Source organism: Ranitomeya variabilis, chromosome 4 (assembly GCF_051348905.1).
Source record: "Ranitomeya variabilis isolate aRanVar5 chromosome 4, aRanVar5.hap1, whole genome shotgun sequence".
NCBI lineage: Eukaryota > Metazoa > Chordata > Amphibia > Anura > Dendrobatidae > Ranitomeya > Ranitomeya variabilis.
In genome coordinates, this window is record NC_135235.1 from 578,095,119 (window position 1) to 578,121,751 (window position 26,633).

The following is a 26,633-nucleotide window of genomic DNA, read 5'->3' on the forward strand; positions in this document are numbered from 1 at the left end:
TTATATAATATGTGGCTGTGTTATATACTACGTGGGCTGTGTTATATGCTACGTAGTTGTGCTATATACTATGTGGGCTGTGTTATATACTATGTGGCTGTGTTATATGCTACGTGGGATGTGTTATATACTGCGTGGGCTGTGTTTTATGCTACATGGCTTTGCTATATGCTACGTGGCTGTGCTATATACTACATGGCTGTGTTATATACTACTGTAAGTGGACTGTGTTATATACTACGTGGGCTGTGTTATATACTACGCGGGCTGTGCTATATACTACATGGCTGTGCTAAATACTACGTGGCTGTGCTAAATACTACGTGGCTGTGCTATATGCTACACATTTTGCACTTTTACAAATGTTCTACGTTAATACTTTCTAATGTTTACTTTAAATAGATTTCCATTGAAAAACTGTTATATTCAATGTATGCAGTTTTTTCTTTGCAGCAAGTTCAGCTAACAATAAAATGCCTACTGGTAACTGAGGAAGAGGGAGTAAATCACAAAAATTGGCATATAAGGGTCTGACTTATATAAAGCCCCTCTGCTGTACGGTATTGTAGAATTTACAATAGCTATCTCTCATGTAAGTGAAATCTGGCATTGTACTATACCAATATTTCTCTGCTGTATCTGTGCATCATGAATCGTGGCATGTGCTAAAGGGGGAGGGCCCGCTGAGACTCTTTCACCCAGGGCCTTCAAAAACCTGGAGCCGGCCCTGCTTGTAAGCACTGGCATGTTCTGCTGTCTATCAGCAGTGGTCGGTCTCCAAGGCAGAGGTATGTAAGCAAAAGAAAACTGTTAAAATTTCAAGAACGGTTGCAAAATTTAATAAACAGTAAAATGGAACATTTCTTGTATTTACAAGCACTGTCTGACAATAACCATCTATGTAGATGGGATTAAAAATAAGGAAGTCCAGCTTTGGTGCAATTTGAGGCTCCTGGGCTGCAATGCAAAATCTGTGATAGACCGCTACCTACCATGTGCCATTTATAATCTAGGGGTCTCCTTATTTGGCAGAGGGACTTCTGGACCCCATCTGGTACCATAGCGAAGCTGAGAAGCCCGGTCTATGTCTACCGGCCCAAGGAGTCAATAAACCAAAGATCTGACCCCATCTCCAATTCCTTCATTTTTCCAGACTCCTTTATAAATGGCCAATAATTAGAAAGAAATTAACTTATTATTATTAGATTTACTGAGTTTTGCTGTTTTATTTTTTGTTTTTTAAAAAGCAGCCTTCGATTGAAAAACATAAAATATATTTCTATTATTAACATCACTTAACTTGGCTAAATTCTGATAAAAATGAATAAATTTCATTATACAATATTCATGACAGAGAGGATTATTTTTACAGCTGGAGCCGGAGTTAGTACATGACTAACAACCTTGACTTTCATTCATTGAAATCTATACATAAGAGTCCAGTGGGCGGTCTTACTGAGTGGTTGACAATCTTCCCTGTAAGACTGTGGATGCAGAGATAGCTGTCAATCACTAGTAGTAGGACCACCCACTAGACTCCTATACATACAAATACCAGGGATTTCAATGAAAAAAAACACAAGTTTTACTTAAACATTTCCCATAAAAATGTCTATTTTATTCATTGATAGCTGAGGCCAGTGGGCGGTCCCACTCAGTGACAGTCATCGCACTATGACATGGAGAGAGCTGTCAATCACTGGTAGGACCGCCCACTGGACTCATGATACAAACACCAGGGATTTCAATAAATAAAGTACAAGTTATACTGAATCTTTCCAACAAAAATCTATATAACTCTGCTCAGCTTCTCCTTTATACTGTGCTGTTCACATATCGGACTGCAAGTACAATGTGAAAGGTTCCTTTTAAGGGGATAGTTCTGGATGTGAAAGACATGGCTGCTTTCTTCCAAAAGTCATTACTAAATCTGGTATTGAAGTTCAGTTTTACAAAAGTTATTAAAGCCAAGCCATAACAACCGACATGACCAAAGGACAGGTGTGGCATTAGTTGTGGAAGAAAGCAAAAAAGATCCTACAAAATGTCTTTGAAAAAAGAAAAAGTGGCCTGCCCCTTTAAATCTTGGATTTGTTGACCCTGGAGACACAGAGTATATAAGCAGTGAAGAAATGAAGACATAGTGACCGTTGCTATAGGGAAATCAAACTATCAGCCCCAGCAACACAGGAAGCGATGAAAGGAATCAATGATCTACATCAGGCTGTCGGTATGAAATGGTGGAAAATAATCCCGAAGAACCACAGTCAGCCCCGGCCACTCCGCGGCCAGGAGGAATGATTTATGGATCGAAAAACCTGATGACTGCTATCTGGTTCAAGATAAGGAAAGAGAAAAGGTCTGTGCTTCATCCGGAGGATGCGGCCTAATGACCAGCAGATGACTAGTCTCCTAACTCCTCCTGACCACCATGAAGCCTTCACCTACACATATCCATTTAATGATCAATGAACACGGCGATTCTGGAAATGATCGCTTCCACCAACCAGGACTGTGGAGACGGTAAGCCAAACCTCCGACTCCTTAATTTCCATGACACTGACTCCGACTCCACCAAAATGGGCTCCGACTCCACAGCCCTGCCACCAACACTTCCATTTGGTGAGGGTTTTAAAGCGGACTACCTTGATAATGTCAGGCTCCCTTTGTGCAGACCTCTGTGGGTCTCCATGGTAACAGACTACAAACAAACCATGTAGTCTGATCCTGCAGTCATGTGTTACTCCAATCACTCCACCTTCTTCTGGTATCTTGTAGTGGAGTAACGCTGGACCAGACCACTCAGAATTTGTAATCTGTCACCATGGAGACTCATCGGTCAGCATAGGAGACGTACATTTGGTACACGGCCGATTTTGCAAGTTTCCCCATCTACAAACAATGGAGAGGTCTGTAATTTTGATCATAGGTAACTTAAACTGTGAGAGACAGAATCTAAAAATAAAAACCAGAAAATCATATTGTATGATTATTAAATCATTAAATTGCATTTTATTGCATGAAATAAGTATTTGATCACCTACCAAACAGCAAGAATTCTGACTCACAGACCTGTTAGTTTTTCTTTAAGAAGCCCTCCTACTATGCACTAATTACCTGTATTAATTGCACCTGTTCAAACTCATTAACTGTAGAAAATATAGAAATGGTGAGAAGGCAACAACCATTGGCACAATTATTAGAAAATGGAAGAAACACAAGATGACTGTCAATCTTCCTCAGTCTGGGGCTTCATGCAAGATCTCGCCTCGTGGGGTAAGGATGATTCTAAGAAAGGTCAGGAATCAGCCCAGAACTATCAGGGAGGACCTCGTCAATGACCTGAAGAGAGCAGGAACCATAATATTAAACATTACCATTAGTACCACACTACACCATCATGGATTGAAATACTGCAGGGCACCCAATGTCCCCATGCCCACGCCAGCACATGTTTAGGCCTGTTTGAAGTTCACCAACTTCGTGACTGGGTCTTCCAGCATAACAATGACCTGAAACACATAGCCAGGACAACTAAGGAGTGGCTCCGTAAGAAGCAATTCAAGGTCCTGTATTGGCCTAGCCAGTCTCCAGACCTGAACCCAACAGAAAATCTTTGGAGGAAGCTGAAAATCCCGACAGCTCCGAAACCTGAAAGATCTGGAGAAGATCTGTATGGGGGAGTGGGCAAAAATCCCTTCTGCTATGTGAGCAAACTTAGTCAAGAACTACAGGAAACGTGTGACCTCTATAATTGCAAACTAAGGTTTCTGTACCAAATATTAAGTTCTGTTTTTCTATTGTATCAAATACTTATTTCATGCAATAAAATGCAAATGTAAGTGGGAAAACTTGCAAAATCGGCCGTGTATCAAACACTTATTTTCCCCACTGCATGTAGTCTAGTGTGCACTGCAATCAGTAGGGACAACCCAATGTTCTCTGTTCTAGAGCAGATTATATTACAAAGCCTCATTAATATCCTATTAATGTAAGAATGTCTGGATCTTGCTCTGTTTAAAGAGTCTGTAATATGGATAATTCCTGTTATTACAGTGTGAATGAATAAAGTCAATTCTCTGAGGAACCGGTCCATTAAATTATGCGTCACCATGTTTGCCAGGAACAAGAGATGAAGGAATGAACGTGTGTGATATTTTACATAGGGCCCTTTAAGAGTTGTAAATTTCTCGCAATTACCAGATTTAACAAAGTTAAAAGGGTTACACTTTATAACATATATATTTACAGAAATATAATCTGCATTCAAAATTGAGGGGTTTTTTTTAAAGCAACTCATAACTACAGTAGTACTGATCCTGAGTTACATCCTGTATTATATTCCAGAGCTGCACTCACTATTCTGCTGGTGGAGTCACTGTGTACATACATTACATAACTTATCCTGTACTGATCCTTAGTTACATCCTGTATTATATTCCAGAGCTGCACTCACTATTCTGCTGGTGCAGTCACTGTGTACATACATTACATTACTTATCCTGTACTGATCCTGAGTTACATCCTGTATTATACTCCAGAGCTGCACTCACTATTCTGCTGGTGCAGTCACTGTGTACATACATTACATTACTTATCCTGTACTGATCCTGAGTTACATCCTGTATTATACTCCAGAGGTGCACTCAGTATTCTGCTGGTGCAGTCACTGTATACATACATTACATTACTTATCCTGTACTGATCCTGAGCTCCATCCTGTATTATATTCCAGAGCTGCACTCACTATTCCGCTGGTGCAGTCACTGTGCACTGTGTACATACATTACATTACTTATCCGTACTGATCCTGAGTTACATCCTGTGTTAGACTCCAGAGCTGCACTCACTATTCCGCTGGTGCAGTCACTGTGTACATACATTACATTACTTATCCTGTACTGATCCTGCGTTACATCCTGTATTATACTCCAGAGCTGCACTCACTATTCCGCTGGTGCAGTCACTGTGTACATACATTAGCTCTAAGCCCTATAAAGTGCTACTGTAGAGTAACCGGGGTCCTGTGACTCCTATTCACTGTATCACATGAGCAGCTTTCCCTATAGAGGTCTATGGTGGTCTGTGGCAGGCATGGGAAGACCCAAGTAAGTCGCACTCTCTTCCATCTATAACTCTATAGACTTTAATAGGGACAGCAGCTATCATCAGTTGACAAACAGGAAAAATGGGATCCCCATAGGTAATGGCCCCAGAGATCGTGCTTGCACCCAGCAGGTATTTCTGGAAAGGCAATCTATATATATAATTGTCTAAGGTCCACTTCTGTCTGTTTGTCTGTCACTGAAATCCCGCGTCGCTGATTGGTCGCGGCCAGCTGGGCGCGACCAATCAGCGACAAGCACAGTCAGGCCACAAATTGGCCCCTCCCTACTCCCCTCCAGTCAGTGCCCCCTCCATACTCCCTCCAGTCAGCAGCATCAATAGTAAAAACATATAATGTTAAAAATAATAATTAAAAAAAAAATTATATTCTCACCTTCTGGCATCCGCGGCAGACTTTCCCACTCCTCACAACGCTCCGGTCCCAAGAATGCATTGCAGCAATGACCCCAGATGACGTAGCAGTCATCACGGGTTATTGCCGCAAGGCATTACTGGGAACGGAGCGTCGCGAGGAGCATCGCTAAACACCTGGGCTGGATCCGGGGGCCGCCGGAAGTTGAGTATATAACAAATTTTTATTTTAATTATTTTTTTAACAGGGATATGGTGCCCACATTGCTATATACTACGTAGGCTGTGTTATATACTACGTAGACTGTGTTATATACTACGTGGGCTGTTATATACAGCATGGGCTGTGTTATATACTGCATGGGCTGTGTTATATACTGCGTGGGCTGTGTTATATACTACGTGGGCTGTGTTATATACTACGTGGCTGTGCAATATACTACGTGGGCTGCGCTATATAATACGTGGGCTGTTATATACTGCGTGGGCTGTGTTATATACTGCGTGGGCTGTGTTATATACTGCGTGGGCTGTGCTATATACTATTTGGGCTGTGCTATATACTACGTGGCTGTGCTATATTCTACGTGGCTGTGCTGTTTACTACGTAGCTGTGCTATATACTACGTAGGCTGAGCTATATACTATGTGGGCTGTGCTATACACTACGTGGCTGTGCTATAAACTGCGTGGGCTGTGCAATATACTACGTGGCTGTGCTATATACTACATGGTCTGTGCTATATACTACGTGGGCTGTGCTATATACTACATGGTCTGTGCTCTATACTACATATAAAAACATATAATGTTAAAAATAATAAAAAACATTATATTCTCCCCTTCCGGCGTCAGCGGCAGACTTTCCCGCTCCTCACAACGCTCTGGTCCCAAGAATGCATTGCAGCAATGACCCCAGATGACATAGCGGTCATCACGGGTTATTGCCGCAAGGCATTACTGGGAACGGAGCGTCGCGAGGAGCATCGCTAAAGGCCTGGGCTGGATCCGGGGGCCGCCGGAAGGTGAGTATATAACTAATTTTTATTTTAATTCTTTTTTTAACAAGGATATGGTGCCCACATTGCTATATACTACGTAGGCTGTGTTATATACTACGTAGGCTGTGTTATATACAGCGTGGGTTGTGTTATATACTGCATGGGCAGTGTTATATACTACGTGGGCTGTGCTATATACTACGTAGCTGTGCAATATACTACGTGGGCTGTGCTATATACTACATGGGCTGTGTTATATACTGCGTGGGCTGTGCAATATACTACGTGGCTGTGCTATATACTACGTGGGCTGTGCTCTATACTTCATGGGTTGTGCTCTATACTTCGTGGGTTGTGCTCTATACTACGTGGGCTGTTATATACTGCGTGGGCTGTGTTATATACTGCGTGGGCTGTGCTATATACTATGTTGGCTGTGCTATATACTACGTGGCTGTGCTATATTCTACGTGGCTGTGCTATATACTACGTAGCTGTGCTATATACTGTGTAGACTGTGCAATATACTACGTGGCTGTGCTATATACTACATGGCTGTGTTATATACTACGTAGGCTGTGTTATATACTGCATGGGCTGTGCTATATACTATGTGGGCTGTGCCCTATACTACGTGGGCTGTTATATACTGCGTGGGCTGTGTTATATACTGCGTGGGCTGTGCTATATACTACGTGGGCTGTGCTATATACTACGTGGCTGTGCTATATTCTACGTGGCTGTGCTATATACTACTTGGCTGTGCTATATACTACGTGGGCTGTGCTATATACTACGTGGGCTGTGCTATATACTGCATGGGCTGTGCTATATACTACGTGGCTGTGCTATGTACTACGTGGGCTGTGCTATATACTACGTGGGCTGTGCTATACACTACGTGGGCTGTGCTATATACTGCGTGGGCTGTGCTATATACTACGTGGGCTGTGTTATGTACTACGTGGCTGTGCTATATACTACGTGGCTGTGCTATATACTACGTGGCTGTGCTATATACTACGTGGCTGTGCTATATACAACGTAGCTGTGCTATATACTACGTGGCCGGCCGTGAACAGTCAGTGACAGGCGCAATCCGGCCGCGAATTGGCGCGGAATTTAAACCACACTTCGCTAATTGGTTGCGGCCGGCCGAATCCTGTGTATTCATTGCATTATTCTGAAATCTTCATAAGTAAACTACATTCATATTCTAGAATACCCGATGCGTTAGAATCGGGCCACCATCTAGTAAGACATAATGGGGTAAATAAGTAGTTAATGTACAGTATAACACAAGGAAGTAGGAAGGTGTGGTGTATGCCATTCTTAAAGACACATCGGCCACTTCTTGTATTCAGAAACATCCTATGATCATATCTTAATGATCTTTGTCATTAGCACATCACTAGCGTGGTCTCCCCATGGTCTGAAGGAGCTTCAAGAAGATAAATCATTTTCATTTCATTAAAGTAGACCCGTCCCTTACACACAGGGAATGCGGCCATGTTCCAGGCTGTACAAAGGAACAATATCCCTGGATCTAAGGACGACACAGAGACCGTGTCCTATTAATTCGACCATGATACATCATAAGGAACCCATTATCCGCTGCTAGAATTGTAGTCGACGCCAACCTAACATGCAGAGCCACTTCTGATACTTATCTCACAGCCTTCTGATCACAGAATATGACATTGTGGTAAAATTTGCTGCCCAAAAAAGAAAAGAATGTCCAGCTTCACCGAATCCGTAAAAAAGAGTTTTCTTTATTCACATACTTTTAAGCATAGAGGATACAGACTTCAGCACAAGCCATATGGGTAAGAATCTTAACGCGTTTCTGGAGACTAAGCTCCCTTAATCATGACATGATTAAAGGAGCCTAGTCTCCAGAAACGCGTTGAGATTTTTTTGGACTCTATACGCCTGAACACAGCGGGTCCGTGCTCCCGAGGATTGGTTTATGCATCACGGGTGAGCTGGTTTATATTCCTTCTTTCAAAATTTGCTGCCGCCTGTAGGAACCCACTGAGTGACAGCTGCCTTATTTTTCCAAATGACTAATGTCATCTCAATATTTATTTGCTGGTGGACCAAAATGTGGCCACTGAACAGAATTGACACACTGGACACACCAACAAGATTGGCTTTCCCATTGGTTGCAACTGATGAGGGCTGTTAGTGGAAAGATTCCCACCTTCTACCCCATGATTGGGATGTACCCTTCAATATGTAAAAGGGAAGGATCCAAAACAGAAGATGGAGACCACATCATGGTGCCTACTCACCTCACAGTCTAGGTCTTGTGGGCTTAGTCAAAGTGCATAACCCATATGCCCTCAGGTCTGTAAGAACAGTAGCACAAAGCTCAGGACCCTAGTCATTTCAGCTAAAGCTTGTTACCTTGTACACGTGACGTATGTGACACTTTACAATCACATTTCATCACTTATTGAGGATCCTGCTGCTACAGACAATAAAAAAAATCTTTGTACCCTACTTTATAGTGGAAACATGAATATTTGTTTCATCAATGCACTGCTACACACTTGACCAAGTAGGCATACTGGCCTTTTGTAGAGAATTAGAGGCCACAGAGAAAAAAGATCAAAACTATAACTTTCCTTGAGATAGATTCCATCACCATGTTTCCACCACCATAAGCCCCTATCCATATTTGCCCTCAGAGATGTAGCATGAAGCTCCTGAGACTCACTGGAAAAGTTCCAGTGTCACCACCTAACATGGATCTATAATAAGGGTGTGTCCTTAAGTAGGATAATAGCTTTTGAGCCCCTCAGGCACCAGGTCTTAGGTGGTACTGCTACCTCTGCACCCTTTCTAGCTATACTTCTAGCTGTACTCCTTTTTAATCCTTGGAGCAGAATGACCCTCATTGCTTACTTTCGTTTTTAATTAAGATGCTAGACAAGTGGCATGGATCCAACCTGAGCTGAGTCACCCAACTTCACTAGCTCTGTAGTATTCACAGATGCCACTACTTTGGTATACATGGCCTTGGTTTCAATGTTAATGCTTGAGGATGTAAAGACTTTTTGGCTAAAAGTTCATACTGAAATTGAGAAAGTCAGCATTAGGTACAATGTCTCCACAGCTAGCCCATCAACATTAGCTTTGAGATCAAGAAATCCTCAATCTAAAGATTCTTAAAGTAGAGTTAGAACCCATCTGTGCTAGTGATCGGTGGCAGTCCTATCTTCCACCTTAAGCCCCTCATACATCTTAGATAGCTGTCAAACATACAATGGTTTCGCCGATCATTTCTGTGTTCTCTATGAGAGAGCTACTGAAAGACATCTCTGCTGGCTACTTATCTGGGAGAACAAAAGGGTCAGCAGTCATTAGATCACAGGCTGAACCTAACGATATCAACAGGTTAGTATAATATGTATGTGAACTTTTACCAATTGAAACCCCTGGAGATACCCATGTCCATACAAGAGCCAAAAATTGTTTCGCCACCATGGACCTATAGATAATCGTCATGGGTCCTCATTTTGGCTAAATTGCCTTATTCTGCATTATTCCATTTTTACAATATTTTACCAAATTACGGTAAGTAAAAAGAAATACTAAAAATAATGTTAGTATTTTCTAGGTCAACAGTTGTTCACTGAATAAATTACAAGCTCATGTCTATGAGAGAGTCAGGAAATCGCACCTTCCTGAGCTGTTTCACACCACCTGGTGCTCTGCAATGAACTACGTTGATTAGTGCTTGGAAATTTGGGTCTTATGTGGCGTTCTGTTCTATGAAAACCCCACCACGTAAAGCTGATCTTCAGCTAAAGAAATCCCCTAGGGAGAAGAATCTTGTGGTCATTCCAAGCCAAGGAATGTTCTATCATGTACTGGCTGATGAACAGGGAGACGGCTAAGGCCCCACATGATTCCCCGTGAGGAAAGATGCTGAATGTATTCTCCACACTAGAAAATGTCTTCAGCTTTCTCGGCACACATGAGATCCAGCTGTGACGTTGTGGATGTTTTCAATGGAACGTTCCCCCCTTTTGTGTCTACAAATTGTGGGATGGACCAAATTCACAGACAATATTGCCTCCTACTCTCCCTCTACTGCTCAAGCTCTAATGAAAACCTTAGGCTTAAGTCACAGCAAGAAGCAACCATTGTATGGCCCAATATGATAGAAGAAACGTTACATGAGGAATGGACGTCTTAAGATGTTGCAGGCAGAGGATTTCTGAAGAAAACAGGCTCACAATAGATTTTGGACTTTAAGAATGGACAAAGAATTGTGCTATCCAACTTGAGGAAGACATTGTTGGGGTGTGGTAGCCAAGATGCATATAGATGATAGATAAGGAATGAAACTTAAAATGGAAGATAGAAAACCAGCTATAGTTTACCCCAAAAATCAGAAACTCAATATTTCTAGCTACGTAGGATAATGGAAAAACTCAAAGGGGGGCTCAATATTAAATAATGGAGGAAAATAAACCTTCATACCAGCACAGAGTGGGTTAAATCTTCTAATAAAGAAAAAACCTTAATTGAACATGAGCTAAAGACAGATTATGGGCAGACACATATCCAAATGGAGACAGATATCTGATGGAAGACAAAGCTCAGAGAAGTCAAGAAGGACAGCACCCCCAATCTGAGTGATCACCTCACTATAAGGTTCAAAGCTATGAACAGTGTAATGGTATCCCAACCTCCCTTCAGTTATTAACTCCCATGATAGGTTACATTCATGTACTGCTTCTTCAACTTCTACTACGATGACACCTGACCATCAGTGGTCACTGGCCTGATCCTCAAGGTTCCATCGTGCATAATAAACAAGTGAATATCAGCATGTTTAGGCTGGAAATATACAGTAGCAAAGAAATAGAAGATAATGCCTCCCTTCTCATACATGTTATGTGTTCTGTACACCAGTTTGATATCTAGTAATATAAAAGGCTTCATGGAGGACACCATGAGCCAACAATAAGACCTTTATAGTACCTGTCATATGTTCTGGACAGACTCCGGTATCTGTAAACTGTAAGGTTTATGGAGATATGAGCTGGGCAGGAATCTACAGGACCTCACAACATTCTGTTCTTGTCATCAACTGAACCCCAGTTTCCACAGGCTTCGATCTGTTCTGGTGTTCAGTATGAACATCTGGTGCCAAATGTTTCTCCAAAAGTGTTTTACACCACAGAATAGGCCACACTCTATCTCAGAATCTTTCTTAGAACATGACAGGCCCCATGATTTTAATACTGAACCCAAAATTTGGCAGCCAGATTTCCGGGGATATTGTGAAAAGCCCTGTGGTCCAATACACCCCAAAAATCAGACATCACTCTTAGAAGACCACGCTTACATCTAAGCCCCCAGATTTACATCACTGCTGAGTCTACCAATCATGTGCCAATAGAGTTGTACCCCAATTTTGCTAACCCTATATTTTCTTCCCTTTCACAATTGTCTTATAATTGGGGCTTTCAACTTTAAAGCCAAAGTAACATAGGTCTGTGATTGTTACTGTACCCCACTATGGAGTTGGCTTTTCTATTTGAGATACTTTCTGAATTCATAAGTGTACACCAATTAATCTCCATAAAATGTACTCCTTGCTGTGTGCTCCCCACTGTTGTACTGGACCCGTTATCTTTTCTGTGTGTTACCCAATGATGTACTGGACCCCTGTAAGTGTGTGTACCCCATTGATGTACTGGACCCCTGTGCCCCTTACTGTGTGTTCCCCACTGATGTATTGGTCCTCTGTGCCACAAAGTGTGTGTACCCCACTGATGTACTGGACCCCTGTACCCCTTACTGTGTGTTCCCCAAAGATATACTAGACCTCTGTGCCCCTTGCTGTGTGCTCCCCACTGTTGTACTGGACCCCTGTTATCTTTTCTGTGTGCTACCCAATGATGTACTGGACACCTGTGCCACAAAGTGTGTCTTACCCAATGATGTACTGGACACCTGTGCCACAAAGTGTGTGTTACCCAATGATGTACTGGACACCTCTGCCACAAAGTGTGTGTACCCCACTGATGTACTGCACCCCTGTGCCACTACCTATGTGTACCTCACTGATGTACGAGACCCCTGTTCCCCTTACTGTGTGTTCCCCAAAGATGTACTAAACCTCTGTGCCCCTTGCTGTATGCTTCCCACTGATGTATTGGTCCTTTGTGCCACTTGCTGTGTGTACCCCATTGATGTACTGGACCCCTGTGCCCCTTACTGCATATTCCCCAATAATGTACTGGACCCCTGTGCCCCTGGCAGGGTGTACCCCAAAGATGTATCAAACCCCTGTGCCCTTTACTGTGTGTACATTACTGATGTATTGGACCCCCGTGTATACCCCACTGATGAATTGGACCCTGTTCCCCTTACCGTGTTCCCCACTGTTGTTTTGGACCTCTGTGCCTCTTGCTACACGTACCCCATTGATATATTGGACCCCTGTGCCCCTTACTGTGTTTTCCCTGCTGATGTACTGGACCCCAGGTTGTGCCCCTGGCTGTGTTTACCCCAATAAGGTATAGGACCCCTGTGCCCCTCTCTTTGTGTACCCCATTAATGTACTAGACCTCATTAATGTACCCCATTAATGTATTGGACTCCTACGCCCTGGCTGGGTGTACCCCATTAATGTATTGGACCCCTGCGCTCCTGGTTGTGTGTACCCCATTAATGTACTGGACCCAGTGCCCCAGGCTGTGTGTACCCCATTAATGTATTGGAATCCTGCGACCCTGGCTGTGTGTACCCCATTAATGTAGTGGACCCAGTGCCCCTGGCTGTGTGTACCCCATTAATGTACTGGACCCAGTGCCCCAGGCTGTGTGTACCCCATTAATGTAGTGGACCCAGTGCCCCTCTCTGTGTGTACCCCATTAATGTAGTGGACCCAGCGCCCTGGCGGGGTACTCACACATAGGCATGGTATATGAAGGTCCAGCCCCGGGGTCTCTCCAGCACATTGTACAGGAAATTCTGCAGCTTGCGGTAGAAGGCGTTGCGTTTCGGGGGCTTCCCGGTCCCGGGCACTGCTGAGCGGCTCTTGCTGCTGAGGATGCTGCTCCTCTTCGTGTTGTGGTCGGAGCCGTCTATCAGCAGAGCTCCGTCCCTGCTGCACTCCGGGGCCCCCGGGTCCAGACCCACGAAGCCCACCTTTAGCTTCTTCTCTCCGGTAGGGCCGGGGTAGACCCCCCCATTGCGAGATTTCTGCACCATGGTCAATGAATAGAACTTGGGGGTCTCACCGGGGCTCCATGCTGAATGGGGGGCAGACCGAGGGGGTCTCTCCAGGTGGGGGGCTCATATCCCTGGTATATGGGGATGGTGGGGGCTATGACCAGTGCAGCTGCCGTTCGCTCAGTGATGAACACGGAATCTCCGCAATCCGCTCTCCGGAGCCCGGCTCCTCCTACACGGGCGGCCCCTCACCTCCCTGATTAACCCCTTGTACCGGCTCCAGTGCAGACTGCACACCACACACAGGGCTGCGTTATTTATTACCACAGGGAGGAGGCTCTCAGTCATGGAACCCCACCCCAGTGCCAGAAGAAGCACACTGCTAGGGTCACAACCAGGGCTGCAACTGCTGCAGAACCTCTCTAACTACAAGCGATCAATTATCCCATATACCTGCAACCTGTCAATCATCACATTAATCTGCTAGCAAACTGCCAATCATCCCCTATACCTGCTAGCTGTAAACTCTCAGTCATCCACAGTGTCAGTGTGAATTATATCTGCCAGCTGTCAATCACCCACTATCATTCATGTTCTGTAGATGGAGGCTGTCCATCACCCCCATTGCTGCTAGCTTTCAGTCACCCCCATAACTGCTAGCTGTCAGTCACCCCCATTGCTGCTAGCTGTCAGTCACCCCCATTGCTGCTAGCTGTCAGTCACCCCATTGCTGTTAGCTTTCCATCACCCCCATTGCTGCTAGCTGTCAGTCACCCCCCATTGCTGCTAGCGGTCAGTCACCCCCATTGCTGTTAGCTGTCAGTCACCCCCATTGCTGCTGTCAGTCACCCCCCATTGTTGCTAGCAGTCAGTCACCCTCCCATTGCTGCTAGCTGTCAGTCACCCCATTGCTGCTAGCTCTCCATCACCCCCATTGCTGCTAGCTGTCCATCACCCCTATTACTGCTAGCTGTCAGTCACCCCATTGCTGTTAGCTCTTCATCACCCCCATTGCTGCTAGCTGTCAGTCACCCCCATTGCTGCTAGCTGTCAGTCACCCCCATTGCTGCTAGCTGTCAGTCATCCCCCATTGCTGCTAGCTGTCAGTCACCCCCATTGCTGCTAGCTGTCAGTCATCCCCATTGCTGCTAGCTGTCAGTCACCCCATTGCTGCTAGCTGTCAGTCACCCCATTGCTGCTAGCTGTCAGTCACCCCCATTGCTGCTAGCTGTCAGTCACCCCCATTGCTGCTAGCTGTCAGACACCGCCAATGCTGCTAGCTGTCAGTCACCCCATTGCTGCTAGCTGTCAGTCACCCCCCATTGCTGCTAGCTGTCAGTCACCCCCCATTGCTGCTAGCTGTCAGTCACCCCCATTACTGCTAGCTGTCAGTCACCCCCATTGCTGCTAGCTGTCAGTCACCCCCCCATTGCTGCTAGCTATCAGTCACCCCCATTACGGCTAGTTGTCAGTCACCCCCATTACTGCTAGCTGTCAGTCACCCCCAATGCTGCTGTCAGTCACCCTCATTACGGCTAGCTGTCTATCACCCCCCCTATTGCTAACTGTCCATCACCCCCATTACTGCTAGCTCTCCATCACCCCCATTGCTACTAGCTGTCAGTCACCCCCCATTACTGCTAGCTGTCAGTCACCTCCCATTACTGCTAGCTGTCCATCACCTCCCATTGTTGCTAGCTGTCAGTCACCTCCCATTGCTGCTAGCTGTCAGTCACCCCCATTACGGCTAGTTGTCAGTCACCCCATTGCTGCTAGCTGTCAGTCACCCCCATTGCTGCTAGCTGTCAGTCACCCCCATTGCTGCTAGCTGTCAGTCACCCCCATTGCTGCTAGCTGTCAGACACCGCCAATGCTGCTAGCTGTCAGTCACCCCATTGCTGCTAGCTGTCAGTCACCCCCCATTGCTGCTAGCTGTCAGTCACCCCCCATTGCTGCTAGCTGTCAGTCACCCCCATTACTGCTAGCTGTCAGTCACCCCCATTACTGCTAGCTGTCCATCACCTCCCATTGTTGCTAGCTGTCAGTCACCTCCCATTGCTGCTAGCTGTCAGTCACCCCCATTACGGCTAGTTGTCAGTCACCCCCATTACTGCTAGCTGTCAGTCACCCCCCATTGCTGCTAGCTGTCAGTCACCCCCAATGCTGCTGTCAGTCACCCTCATTACGGCTAGCTGTCTATCACCCCCCCATTGCTGCTAACTGTCCATCACCCCCATTACTGCTAGCTCTCCATCACCCCCATTGCTGCTAGCTGTCAGTCACCCCCATTACTGCTAGCTGTCAGTCACCTCCCATTACTGCTAGCTGTCCATCACCTCCCATTGTTGCTAGCTGTCAGTCACCTCCCATTGCTGCTAGCTGTCAGTCACCCCATTGCTGCTAGCTGTCAGTCACCCCCCATTGCTGCTAGCTGTCAGTCACCCCCAATGCTGCTAGCTGTCAGTCACCCCATTGCTGCTAGCTGTCAGTCACCCCCCATTGCTGCTAGCTGTCAGTCACCCCCATTACGGCTAGTTGTCAGTCACCCCCATTGCTGCTAGCTGTCAGTCACCCCCAATGCTGCTAGCTGTCAGTCACCCTCATTACTGCTAGCTGTCAGTCACCCCCTATTGCTGCTAGCTGTCAGTCACCCCATTGCTGCTAGCTGTCAGTCACCCCATTGCTGCTTGCAGTCAGTCACCCACCATTGCTGCTAGCTGTCAGACACCCACCATTGCTGCTAGCTGTCAGACACCCACCATTGCTACTAGCTGTCAGTCACCCCCCATTGCTGCTAGCTGTCAGTCACCCCCATTGCTGCTAGCTGACAGTCACCCCCATTGCTGCTAGCTGTCAGTCACCCCCATTGCTGCTAGCTGTCAGTCACCCCATTGCTGCTTGCTGTCAGTCACCCACCATTGCTGCTAGCTGTCAGACACCCACCATTGCTGCTAGCTGTCAGACACCCACCATTGCTACTAGCTGTCAGTCACCCCCCATTGCTGCTAGCTGTCAGTCACCCCCATTGCTGCTAGCTGACAGTCACCCCCATTGCTGCTAGCTGTCAGTCACCCCCATTGCTGCTAGCTCTCCATCACCCCCATTGCTGTTAGCTGTCTGTCACCCCATTGCTGCTAGCTGTCAGTCACCCCCCATTGCTGTTAGCTGTCAGTCACCCCCCATTGCTGCTAGCTGTCAGTCACCCCCCATTGCTGCTAGCTGTCAGTCACCCCCCATTGCTGCTAGCTGTCAGTCACCCACCATTGCTGCTAGCTGTCAGTCACCCCCCATTGCTGCTAGCTGTCAGTCACCCCCCGTTGCTGCTATCTCTCCATCACCCCCACTGCTGTTCGCTGTCAGTCACCCCCAATGCTGCTAGCTGTCAGACACCCACCATTGCTGCTAGCTGTCAGTCACCCCCATTGCTGCTAGCTCTCCATCACCCCCATTGCTGCTAGCTGTCAGTCACACCATTGCTGCTATCTGTCAGTCACCCCCCATTGCTGCTAGCTGTCAGTCACCCCATTGCTGCTAGCTGTCAGTCACCCCCCATTGCTGCTATCTCTCCATCACCCCCTATTGCTGCTGTTATGACCCCAATGGCGAGGGTCTCAGAGGAACGTGGAAGTCTGCAAGATACAAAAATCCAGCTCATAGGGCAGTGGTAACTGGGTTGACCATATATCTACTCCTAACGCCAACAATAGAAGTAGCCGGGGATCATTCCTACGTTGATTCTAGATGACACGCGCCAGCCGGAGAATCTAACTACCCCTAGTAGAAGAAAACAAAGACCTCTCTTGCCTCCAGAGAAAGGGACCCCAAAGCAGGATAGAAGCCCCCCACAAATAATAACGGTGAGGTAAGAGGAAATGACAAACACAGAAATGAACCAGGTTTAGCACAGAGAGGCCCGCTTACTAATAGCAGAATAAAGAAAGGTAACTTATATGGTCAACAAAAACCCTATCAAAATCCACACTGGAAATTCAAGAACCCCCGAACCGTCTAACGGTCCGGGGGGAGAACACCAGCCCCCTAGAGCTTCCAGCAAAGATCAGGATACAGATTAGGAACAAGCTGGACAAAAATACAAAACAAAACAAATAGCAAAAAGCAAAATAGCAGACTTAGCTGATATAACCGGAACCAGGATCAGTAGACAAGAGCACAGCAGATTAGCTCTGATAACTACGTTGCCAGGCATTGAACTGAAGGTCCAGGGAGCTATATAGCAACACCCCTAACTAACGACCCAGGTGCGGATAAAAGGAATGACAGAAAAACCAGAGTCAAAAAACTAGTAACCACTAGAGGGAGCCAAAAAGCAAATTCACAACAGTACCCCCCCCTTAGTGAGGGGTCACCGAACCCTCACCACGACCACCAGGGCGATCAGGATGAGCGGCATGAAAGGCACGAACTAAATCGGCCGCATGAACATCAGAGGCGACCACCCAGGAATTATCCTCCTGACCATAGCCCTTCCACTTGACCAGGTACTGAAGCCTCCGCCTGGAGAGGCGCGAATCCAAGATCTTCTCCACCACGTACTCCAACTCGCCCTCAACCAACACCGGAGCAGGCAGCTCAGCAGAAGGAACTACAGGCACAACGTACCGCCGCAACAAGGACCTATGAAATACATTGTGAATAGCAAACGACACAGGAAGATCCAGACGAAAAGATACAGGATTAAGGATTTCCAATATCTTGTAAGGACCAATGAAGCGAGGTTTAAATTTTGGAGAGGAGACCTTCATAGGAATAAAGCGAGAAGAAAGCCACACCAAATCCCCAACACGTAGTCGGGGACCCACACCGCGGCGGCGGTTGGCAAAGCGCTGAGCCCTCTCCTGTGACAACTTCAAGTTGTCCACCACATGATTCCAGATCCGCTGCAACCTATCCACCACAGAATCCACCCCAGGACAGTCAGAAGGCTCCACATGACCCGAAGAAAAGCGAGGATGGAAACCAGAGTTGCAGAAAAAAGGCGAAACCAAGGTGGCGGAACTAGCCCGATTATTAAGGGCAAACTCAGCCAACGGCAAGAATGTCACCCAATCGTCCTGATCAGCAGAGACAAAGCACCTCAAATAAGCCTCCAAAGTCTGGTTGGTTCGCTCCGTCTGTCCATTAGTCTGAGGATGGAAAGCAGATGAAAACGACAAATCAATGCCCATCCTATTACAAAAGGATCGCCAGAACCTAGAAACGAACTGGGATCCTCTGTCTGACACAATATTCTCAGGGATGCCGTGCAAACGAACCACGTTCTGGAAAAACACAGGAACCAGATCGGAAGAGGAAGGCAGCTTAGGCAAAGGAACCAAATGGACCATCTTGGAGAAGCGATCACATATCACCCAGATGACAGACATGCCCTGAGACACCGGAAGATCAGAAATGAAATCCATGGAGATATGTGTCCAAGGTCTCTTCGGGACAGGCAAGGGCAAGAGCAACCCGCTGGCACGAGAACAGCAAGGCTTAGCTCGAGCACAAGTACCACAGGACTGCACAAATGACCGCACATCCCTTGACAAGGAAGGCCACCAAAAGGACCTGGCCACCAGATCTCTGGTGCCAAAAATTCCCGGGTGACCTGCCAACACTGAGGAATGAACCTCGGAAATGACTCTGCTGGTCCATTTATCCGGGACAAACAGTCTGTCAGGTGGACAAGACTCAGGCCTATCAGCCTGAAATCTCTGCAACACACGTCGCAGATCCGGAGAAATAGCTGACAAGATAACTCCATCCTTAAGGATACCAACAGGATCAGCGACTCCAGGAGCATCAGGCACAAAGCTCCTAGAAAGAGCATCGGCCTTCACATTCTTTGAACCAGGTAAATACGAGACAACAAAATCAAAGCGGGAGAAAAACAATGACCAGCGGGCCTGTCTCGGATTAAGGCGTTTAGCAGACTCGAGATACATCAGATTTTTGTGATCAGTCAAGACCACCACACGATGCTTAGCACCCTCGAGCCAATGACGCCACTCCTCAAATGCCCATTTCATGGCCAACAACTCCCGATTGCCCACATCATAATTTCGCTCGGCAGGCGAAAATTTCCTAGAGAAAAAGGCACAAGGTTTCATAACAGAGCAACCAGGGCCTCTCTGCGACAAAACGGCCCCTGCTCCAATCTCTGAAGCATCCACCTCAACCTGAAAGGGAAGTGAGATATCGGGCTGGCACAAAACAGGCGCCGAAGTAAACCGGCGTTTTAACTCCTGGAAAGCCTCCACGGCAGCAGGAGCCCAGTTAGCTACATCGGAGCCCTTCTTGGTCATATCCGTCAAAGGTTTCACAATGCTAGAAAAATTTGCGATAAAACGACGGTAGAAGTTAGCGAAACCCAAGAACTTCTGAAGACTCTTAACTGACGAGGGCTGAGTCCAATCAAGAATAGCTCGGACCTTGACTGGGTCCATCTCCACAGCAGAAGGGGAAAAAATGAACCCCAAAAAGGGAACCTTCTGTACACCAAAGAGACACTTTGAGCCCTTGACAAACAAAGAATTTTCACGCAAAATTTTAAAGACCAACCTGACCTGCTCCACATGCGAGTCCCAATTATCAGAAAAAACCAAAATATCATCCAGATAAACTATCAAAAATTTATCCAGATACTTCCGGAAAATGTCATGCATAAAGGACTGAAAAACTGAAGGCGCATTGGAGAGCCCAAAAGGCATCACCAAGTACTCAAAATGACCTTCGGGCGTATTGAATGCGGTTTTCCATTCATCACCTTGCTTAATGCGCACAAGGTTGTACGCACCACGAAGGTCTATCTTGGTGAACCACTTGGCACCTTTAATCCGGGCAAACAAGTCAGACAACAGCGGCAAAGGATACTGAAATTTGACAGTGATCTTATTTAAAAGCCGATAATCAATACAAGGCCTCAAAGATCCGTCCTTTTTAGCCACAAAAAAGAATCCCGCCCCAAGAGGGGAAGAAGAAGGACGAATATGTCCTTTCTCCAGAGACTCCTTGATATACGAACGCATAGCGGTATGTTCAGGTACCGACAGATTAAACAGTCTTCCCTTAGGAAATTTACTGCCTGGGATCAAATCTATAGCACAGTCACAGTCCCTATGAGGAGGCAATGCACTGGACCTGGACTCGCTAAAGACATCCTGATAATCAGACAAATACTCCGGAACTTCCGAAGGCGTAGAAGAAGCAATAGACACAGGCAGGGAATCCCCATGAATACCACGACAGCCCCAACTTGACACTGACATAGCCTTCCAGTCCAGGACGGGATTATGGGTCTGTAACCATGGCAGCCCTAAAACAACCAAATCATGCATTTTATGTAAAACAAGAAAACGTATCACCTCGCGGTGTTCAGGAGTCATGCACATGGTAACCTGTGTCCAATACTGCGGTTTATTTGCTGCCAATGGCGTAGCATCAATACCCCTAAGAGGAATAGGATTTTCTAATGGTTCAAGAATAAAACCACAGTGCTTAGCAAATGACAGATCCATAAGACTCAGGGCAGCACCTGAATCTACAAACGCCATGACAGGATAAGATGACAGTGAGCAAATCAAAGTTACAGACAGAATAAATTTAGGTTGCAAATTACCAACGGTGACCGGACTAACAACCTTAGCTATACGTTTAGAGCATGCTGAGATAACATGTGTAGAATCACCACAGTAGTAACACAAGCCATTCCGGCGTCTATGAATTTTCCGCTCATTTCTAGACAGGATTCTATCACATTGCATTAAATCAGGTGTCTGTTCAGACAACACCATGAGGGAATTTGCGGTTTTTCTATCACATTGCACCGAATTAGGTGTCTGTTCAGACAACACCATGAGGGAATTTGCGGTTTTGCGCTCCCGCAACCGCCGGTCAATTTGAATAGCCAGTGCCATAGTATCATTCAGACCTGTGGGAATGGGAAAACCCACCATAACATTCTTAATGGCATCAGAAAGGCCATTTCTAAAATTAGCGGCCAGTGCACACTCGTTCCAATGTGTCAGCACGGACCATTTCCGAAATTTTTGGCAGTACACTTCAGCCTCGTCCTGCCCCTGAGACATAGCCAGCAAGGCCTTTTCTGCCTGAATCTCAAGATTGGGTTCCTCATAAAGTAAACCGAGCGCCAGAAAAAACGCATCAATATCGGCCAATGCCGGATCTCCAGGCGCCAGCGAAAAAGCCCAATCTTGAGGGTCGCCCCGTAAGAACGAAATAACAATTTTTACTTGCTGAGCGGAGTCTCCAGATGAACAGGGTCTCAGGGACAAAAACAATTTGCAATTATTCATGAAATTCCTAAACTTAAACCTGTCTCCGGAAAACAGTTCAGGAATCGGTATCTTAGGTTCTGACCTAGGACTTCTGATAACATAGTCTTGTAAGCCCTGCACACGAGTAGCCAGCTGGTCCACACTTGTAATCAAGGTCTGGACATTCATGTCTGCAGCAAGCTTAAGCCACTCTGAGGTAAAGGGGAAGAAGAAAGAAGAAAAAAAAAAAAAAAAAATGAGAGAGGGAAAAAAAAAACTCAGAATCTTCTTTCTTGTAATCCCTCTTTTGCAATGCATTACACATATAATACTGGCCTGGCAAACTGTTATGACCCCAATGGCGAGGGTCTCAGAGGAACGTGGAAGTCTGCAAGATACAAAAATCCAGCTCATAGGGCAGTGGTAACTGGGTTGACCATATATCTACTCCTAATGCCAACAATAGAAGTAGCCGGGGATCATTCCTACGTTGATTCTAGATGACACGCGCCAGCCGGAGAATCTAACTACCCCTAGTAGAAGAAAACAAAGACCTCTCTTGCCTCCAGAGAAAGGGACCCCAAAGCAGGATAGAAGCCCCCCACAAATAATAACGGTGAGGTAAGAGGAAATGACAAACACAGAAATGAACCAGGTTTAGCACAGAGAGGCCCGCTTACTAATAGCAGAATAAAGAAAGGTAACTTATATGGTCAACAAAAACCCTATCAAAATCCACACTGGAAATTCAAGAACCCCCGAACCGTCTAACGGTCCGGGGGGAGAACACCAGCCCCCTAGAGCTTCCAGCAAAGATCAGGATACAGATTAGGAACAAGCTGGACAAAAATACAAAACAAAACAAATAGCAAAAAGCAAAATAGCAGACTTAGCTGATATAACCGGAACCAGGATCAGTAGACAAGAGCACAGCAGATTAGCTCTGATAACTACGTTGCCAGGCATTGAACTGAAGGTCCAGGGAGCTATATAGCAACACCCCTAACTAACGACCCAGGTGCGGATAAAAGGAATGACAGAAAAACCAGAGTCAAAAAACTAGTAACCACTAGAGGGAGCCAAAAAGCAAATTCACAACATGCTGCTAGCTGTCAGTCACCCCATTGCTGCTAGCTGTCAGTCACCCCATTGCTGCTTGCTGTCAGTCACCCACCATTGCTGCTAGCTGTCAGACACCCACCATTGCTGCTAGCTGTCAGACACCCACCATTGCTACTAGCTGTCAGTCACCCCCATTGCTGCTAGCTGTCAGTCACCCCCATTGCTGCTAGCTGTCAGTCACCCCCATTGCTGCTAGCTGTCAGTCACCCCCATTGCTGCTAGCTCTCCATCACCCCCATTGCTGTTAGCTGTCTGTCACCCCATTGCTGCTAGCTGTCAGTCACCCCGCATTGCTGTTAGCTGTCAGTCACCCCCCATTGCTGCTAGCTGTCAGTCACCCCCCATTGCTGCTAGCTGTCAGTCACCCCCCATTGCTGCTAGCTGTCAGTCACCCACCATTGCTGCTAGCTGTCAGACACCCACCATTGCTGCTAGCTGTCAGTCACCCCCATTGCTGCTAGCTGTCAGTCACCCCCATTGCTGCTAGCTCTCCATCACCCCCATTGCTGCTAGCTGTCAGTCACACCATTGCTGCTATCTGTCAGTCACCCTCCATTGCTGCTAGCTGTCAGTCACCCCATTGCTGCTAGCTGTCAGTCACCCCCCATTGCTGTTATCTCTCCATCACCCCCATTGCTGTTCGCTGTCAGTCACCCCCAATGCTGCTAGCTGTCAGTCACTCTCCCATTGCTGCTAGCTGTCAGTCACCCCCCATTACTGTTAGCTGTCCATCACCCCCCATTACTGCTAGCTGTCCATCACCCCCATTACTGCTAGCTGTCTATCAAACCCCATTGCTGCTAGCTGTCCATCACCCCCATTACTGCTAGCGCTCCATCAACCCATTGCTGCTAGCTGTCAGTCACCTCCATTGCTGCTAGCTGTCCATCACCCCCATTGCTGCTAGCTGTCAGTCACACCTATTGCTGTTAGCTCTCCATCACCCCATTGCTGCTAGCTATCCATCACCCCCTCCCCCCATTGCTGCTAGCTGTCAGTCACCCACCATTGCTGATAGCTGTCCATCACCCCCTGTTGCTCTTAGCTGTCCATCACCCCCATTGCTGCTAGTTGTCAGTCACCCACCATTGCTGTTAGCTGTCCATCACCCCCCTGTTATGACCCCAATGGCAGAGGGTCTCAGGAATAATGCTAAGTCAGTAAATACAGAAAACCAGCTCATAGGGCAGTGGTAACTGGGCTGACCATATAACTAATCCTAGCACCACAAATACCAGCAGCCGGGGAACGTTCCTACGTTGATCCTAGACGTCTCGCGCCAGCCGGAGAGCTAACTACCCCTAGAAGGGAAAAGAAAGACCTTTCTTGCCTCCAGAGGAAATACCCCAAAAAGTTGGATAGAAGCCCCCCACAAATAATAACGGTGAGGTAAGAGGAAAAGAACATAAGAATGAGCTAGGAATTTAGCAAAGAGAGGCCCACTAGCTAATAGCAGAATATAGAAAGATAACTTATATGGTCAGCAAAAAATCCTATCAAAAATATCCACACTGGAAATTCAAGAACCCCCGAACCGTCTAACGGCCCGGGGGGAGAACACCAGCCCCATAGAGCTTCCAGCAAGGTCAGGAATCACATTTAGTACAAGCTGGACAAAAATGATAGCAAACAAATAACCCAAAAAACAAAGAAGCAAGACTTAGCTTAATTTAGCACGAACCAGGACCAGCAAACAGGAGCAAACAGAATGTGTCTGATAACACCGATGCCAGGCACTGGACTAAGGTTCCAGGAGGTTTATATAGCAACACCCCTGAAGTAACGACCCAGCTGGGTGCAAACAGAGGGAAGGAAATCCCAGAGTCATATCACTAGTAACCACTAGAGGGAGCCAAAAAAGTCTAATTCACAACAGTACCCCCCCCCTTAAGGAGGGGTCACCGAACCCTCACCAAGACCACCAGGGAGATCAGGATGAGCAGCGTGAAAGGCACGAACCAAATCGGCCGCATGCACATCAGAGGCAACCACCCAGGAATTATCCTCCTGACCATAACCCTTCCACTTGACCAAATACTGAAGCCTCCGCCTGGAGAGACGAGAATCCAAGATCTTCTCCACCACGTACTCCAACTCGCCCTCAACCAACACCGGAGCAGGAGGCTCAGCAGAAGGAACCACAGGCACAACGTAGCGTCGTAACAAAGACCTATGGAACACGTTGTGAATGGCAAACGAAACCGGAAGATCCAAGCGAAAGGACACAGGATTAAGGATTTCCAATATCTTGTAAGGACCGATGAAGCGAGGCTTAAATTTAGGAGAGGAGACCTTCATAGGAACAAATCGAGAAGATAGCCACACCAAATCCCCAACACGAAGTCGGGGACCCACACCGCGGCGGCGGTTGGCAAAACGCTGAGCCTTCTCCTGTGACAACTTCAAGTTGTCCACCACATGATTCCAGATCTGCTGCAACCTATCCACCACAGAATCTACTCCAGGACAGTCAGAAGGCTCCACATGTCCCGAGGAAAAACGAGGATGGAAACCAGAGTTGCAGAAAAATGGCGAAACCAAAGTAGCGGAACTAGCCCGATTATTTAGGGCAAACTCAGCCAACGGCAAGAAGGTCACCCAATCATCCTGATCTGCCGAAACAAAACACCTCAAGTAAGCTTCCAGAGTCTGATTAGTTCGCTCAGTTTGTCCATTAGTCTGAGGATGAAAGGCAGACGAGAACGATAACTCAATGCCCATCCTAGCACAAAAGGATCGCCAGAACCTGGAAACAAACTGGGATCCTCTGTCAGACACAATATTCTCAGGAATGCCGTGTAAACGAACCACATTCTGAAGGAACACAGGAACCAGATCGGAAGAGGAAGGCAGCTTAGGCAAAGGCACCAAATGGACCATTTTTGAAAAGCGATCACATACCACCCAGATGACAGACATACCCCGAGACACCGGGAGATCAGAAATGAAATCCATGGAAATATGTGTCCAAGGCCTCTTCGGGATAGGCAAGGGCAAGAGCAACCCGCTGGCACGGGAACAGCAAGGCTTAGCTCGAGCACAAGTCCCACAGGACTGCACAAATGACCGTACATCCCGTGACAAGGAAGGCCACCAAAATGACCTAGCCACCAGATCTCTGGTGCCAAAAATCCCCAGATGACCTGCCAACACCGAGGAATGAACCTCGGAAATGACTCTGCTGGTCCACTTATCAGGAACAAACAGTCTGTCAGGTGGACAAGAGTCAGGTCTACCAGCTTGAAATCTCTGCAACACACGTCGCAAATCAGGAGAAATGGCTGACAAAATAACTCCTTCTTTAAGAATACCAACAGGTTCTGTGACTCCAGGAGAGTCAGGCACAAAGCTCCTTGAAAGAGCATCAGCTTTCACATTCTTTGAACCTGGTAAATACGAGACCACAAAGTCAAAACGGGAGAAAAACAATGACCAGCGGGCCTGTCTAGGATTCAAGCGTTTAGCAGACTCGAGATACATCAAATTTTTGTGATCAGTCAAGACCACCACACGATGCTTAGCACCCTCGAGCCAATGACGCCACTCCTCAAATGCC

The 26,633-nt window shown here is 46.6% G+C and overlaps 1 protein-coding gene across 8 annotated transcripts in view; it reads right to left on the reverse strand.

The window, feature by feature from the left end:
• KCNQ2 (potassium voltage-gated channel subfamily Q member 2) overlaps positions 1 to 13,903 on the reverse strand; it is an 86,133-nt gene extending 72,230 nt beyond the window's left edge. For all 8 annotated transcript variants that reach the window (XM_077252933.1, XM_077252932.1, XM_077252927.1 and 5 more), the window contains exon 1: positions 13,417 to 13,903. In XM_077252933.1, coding sequence (XP_077109048.1) covers positions 13,417 to 13,718 — 302 coding nt within the window. In that variant the 5' untranslated portion in view covers positions 13,719 to 13,903. The remainder of the gene's footprint in view (positions 1 to 13,416) is intronic.
• Between the last annotated feature and the right edge of the window lie 12,730 nt (positions 13,904 to 26,633).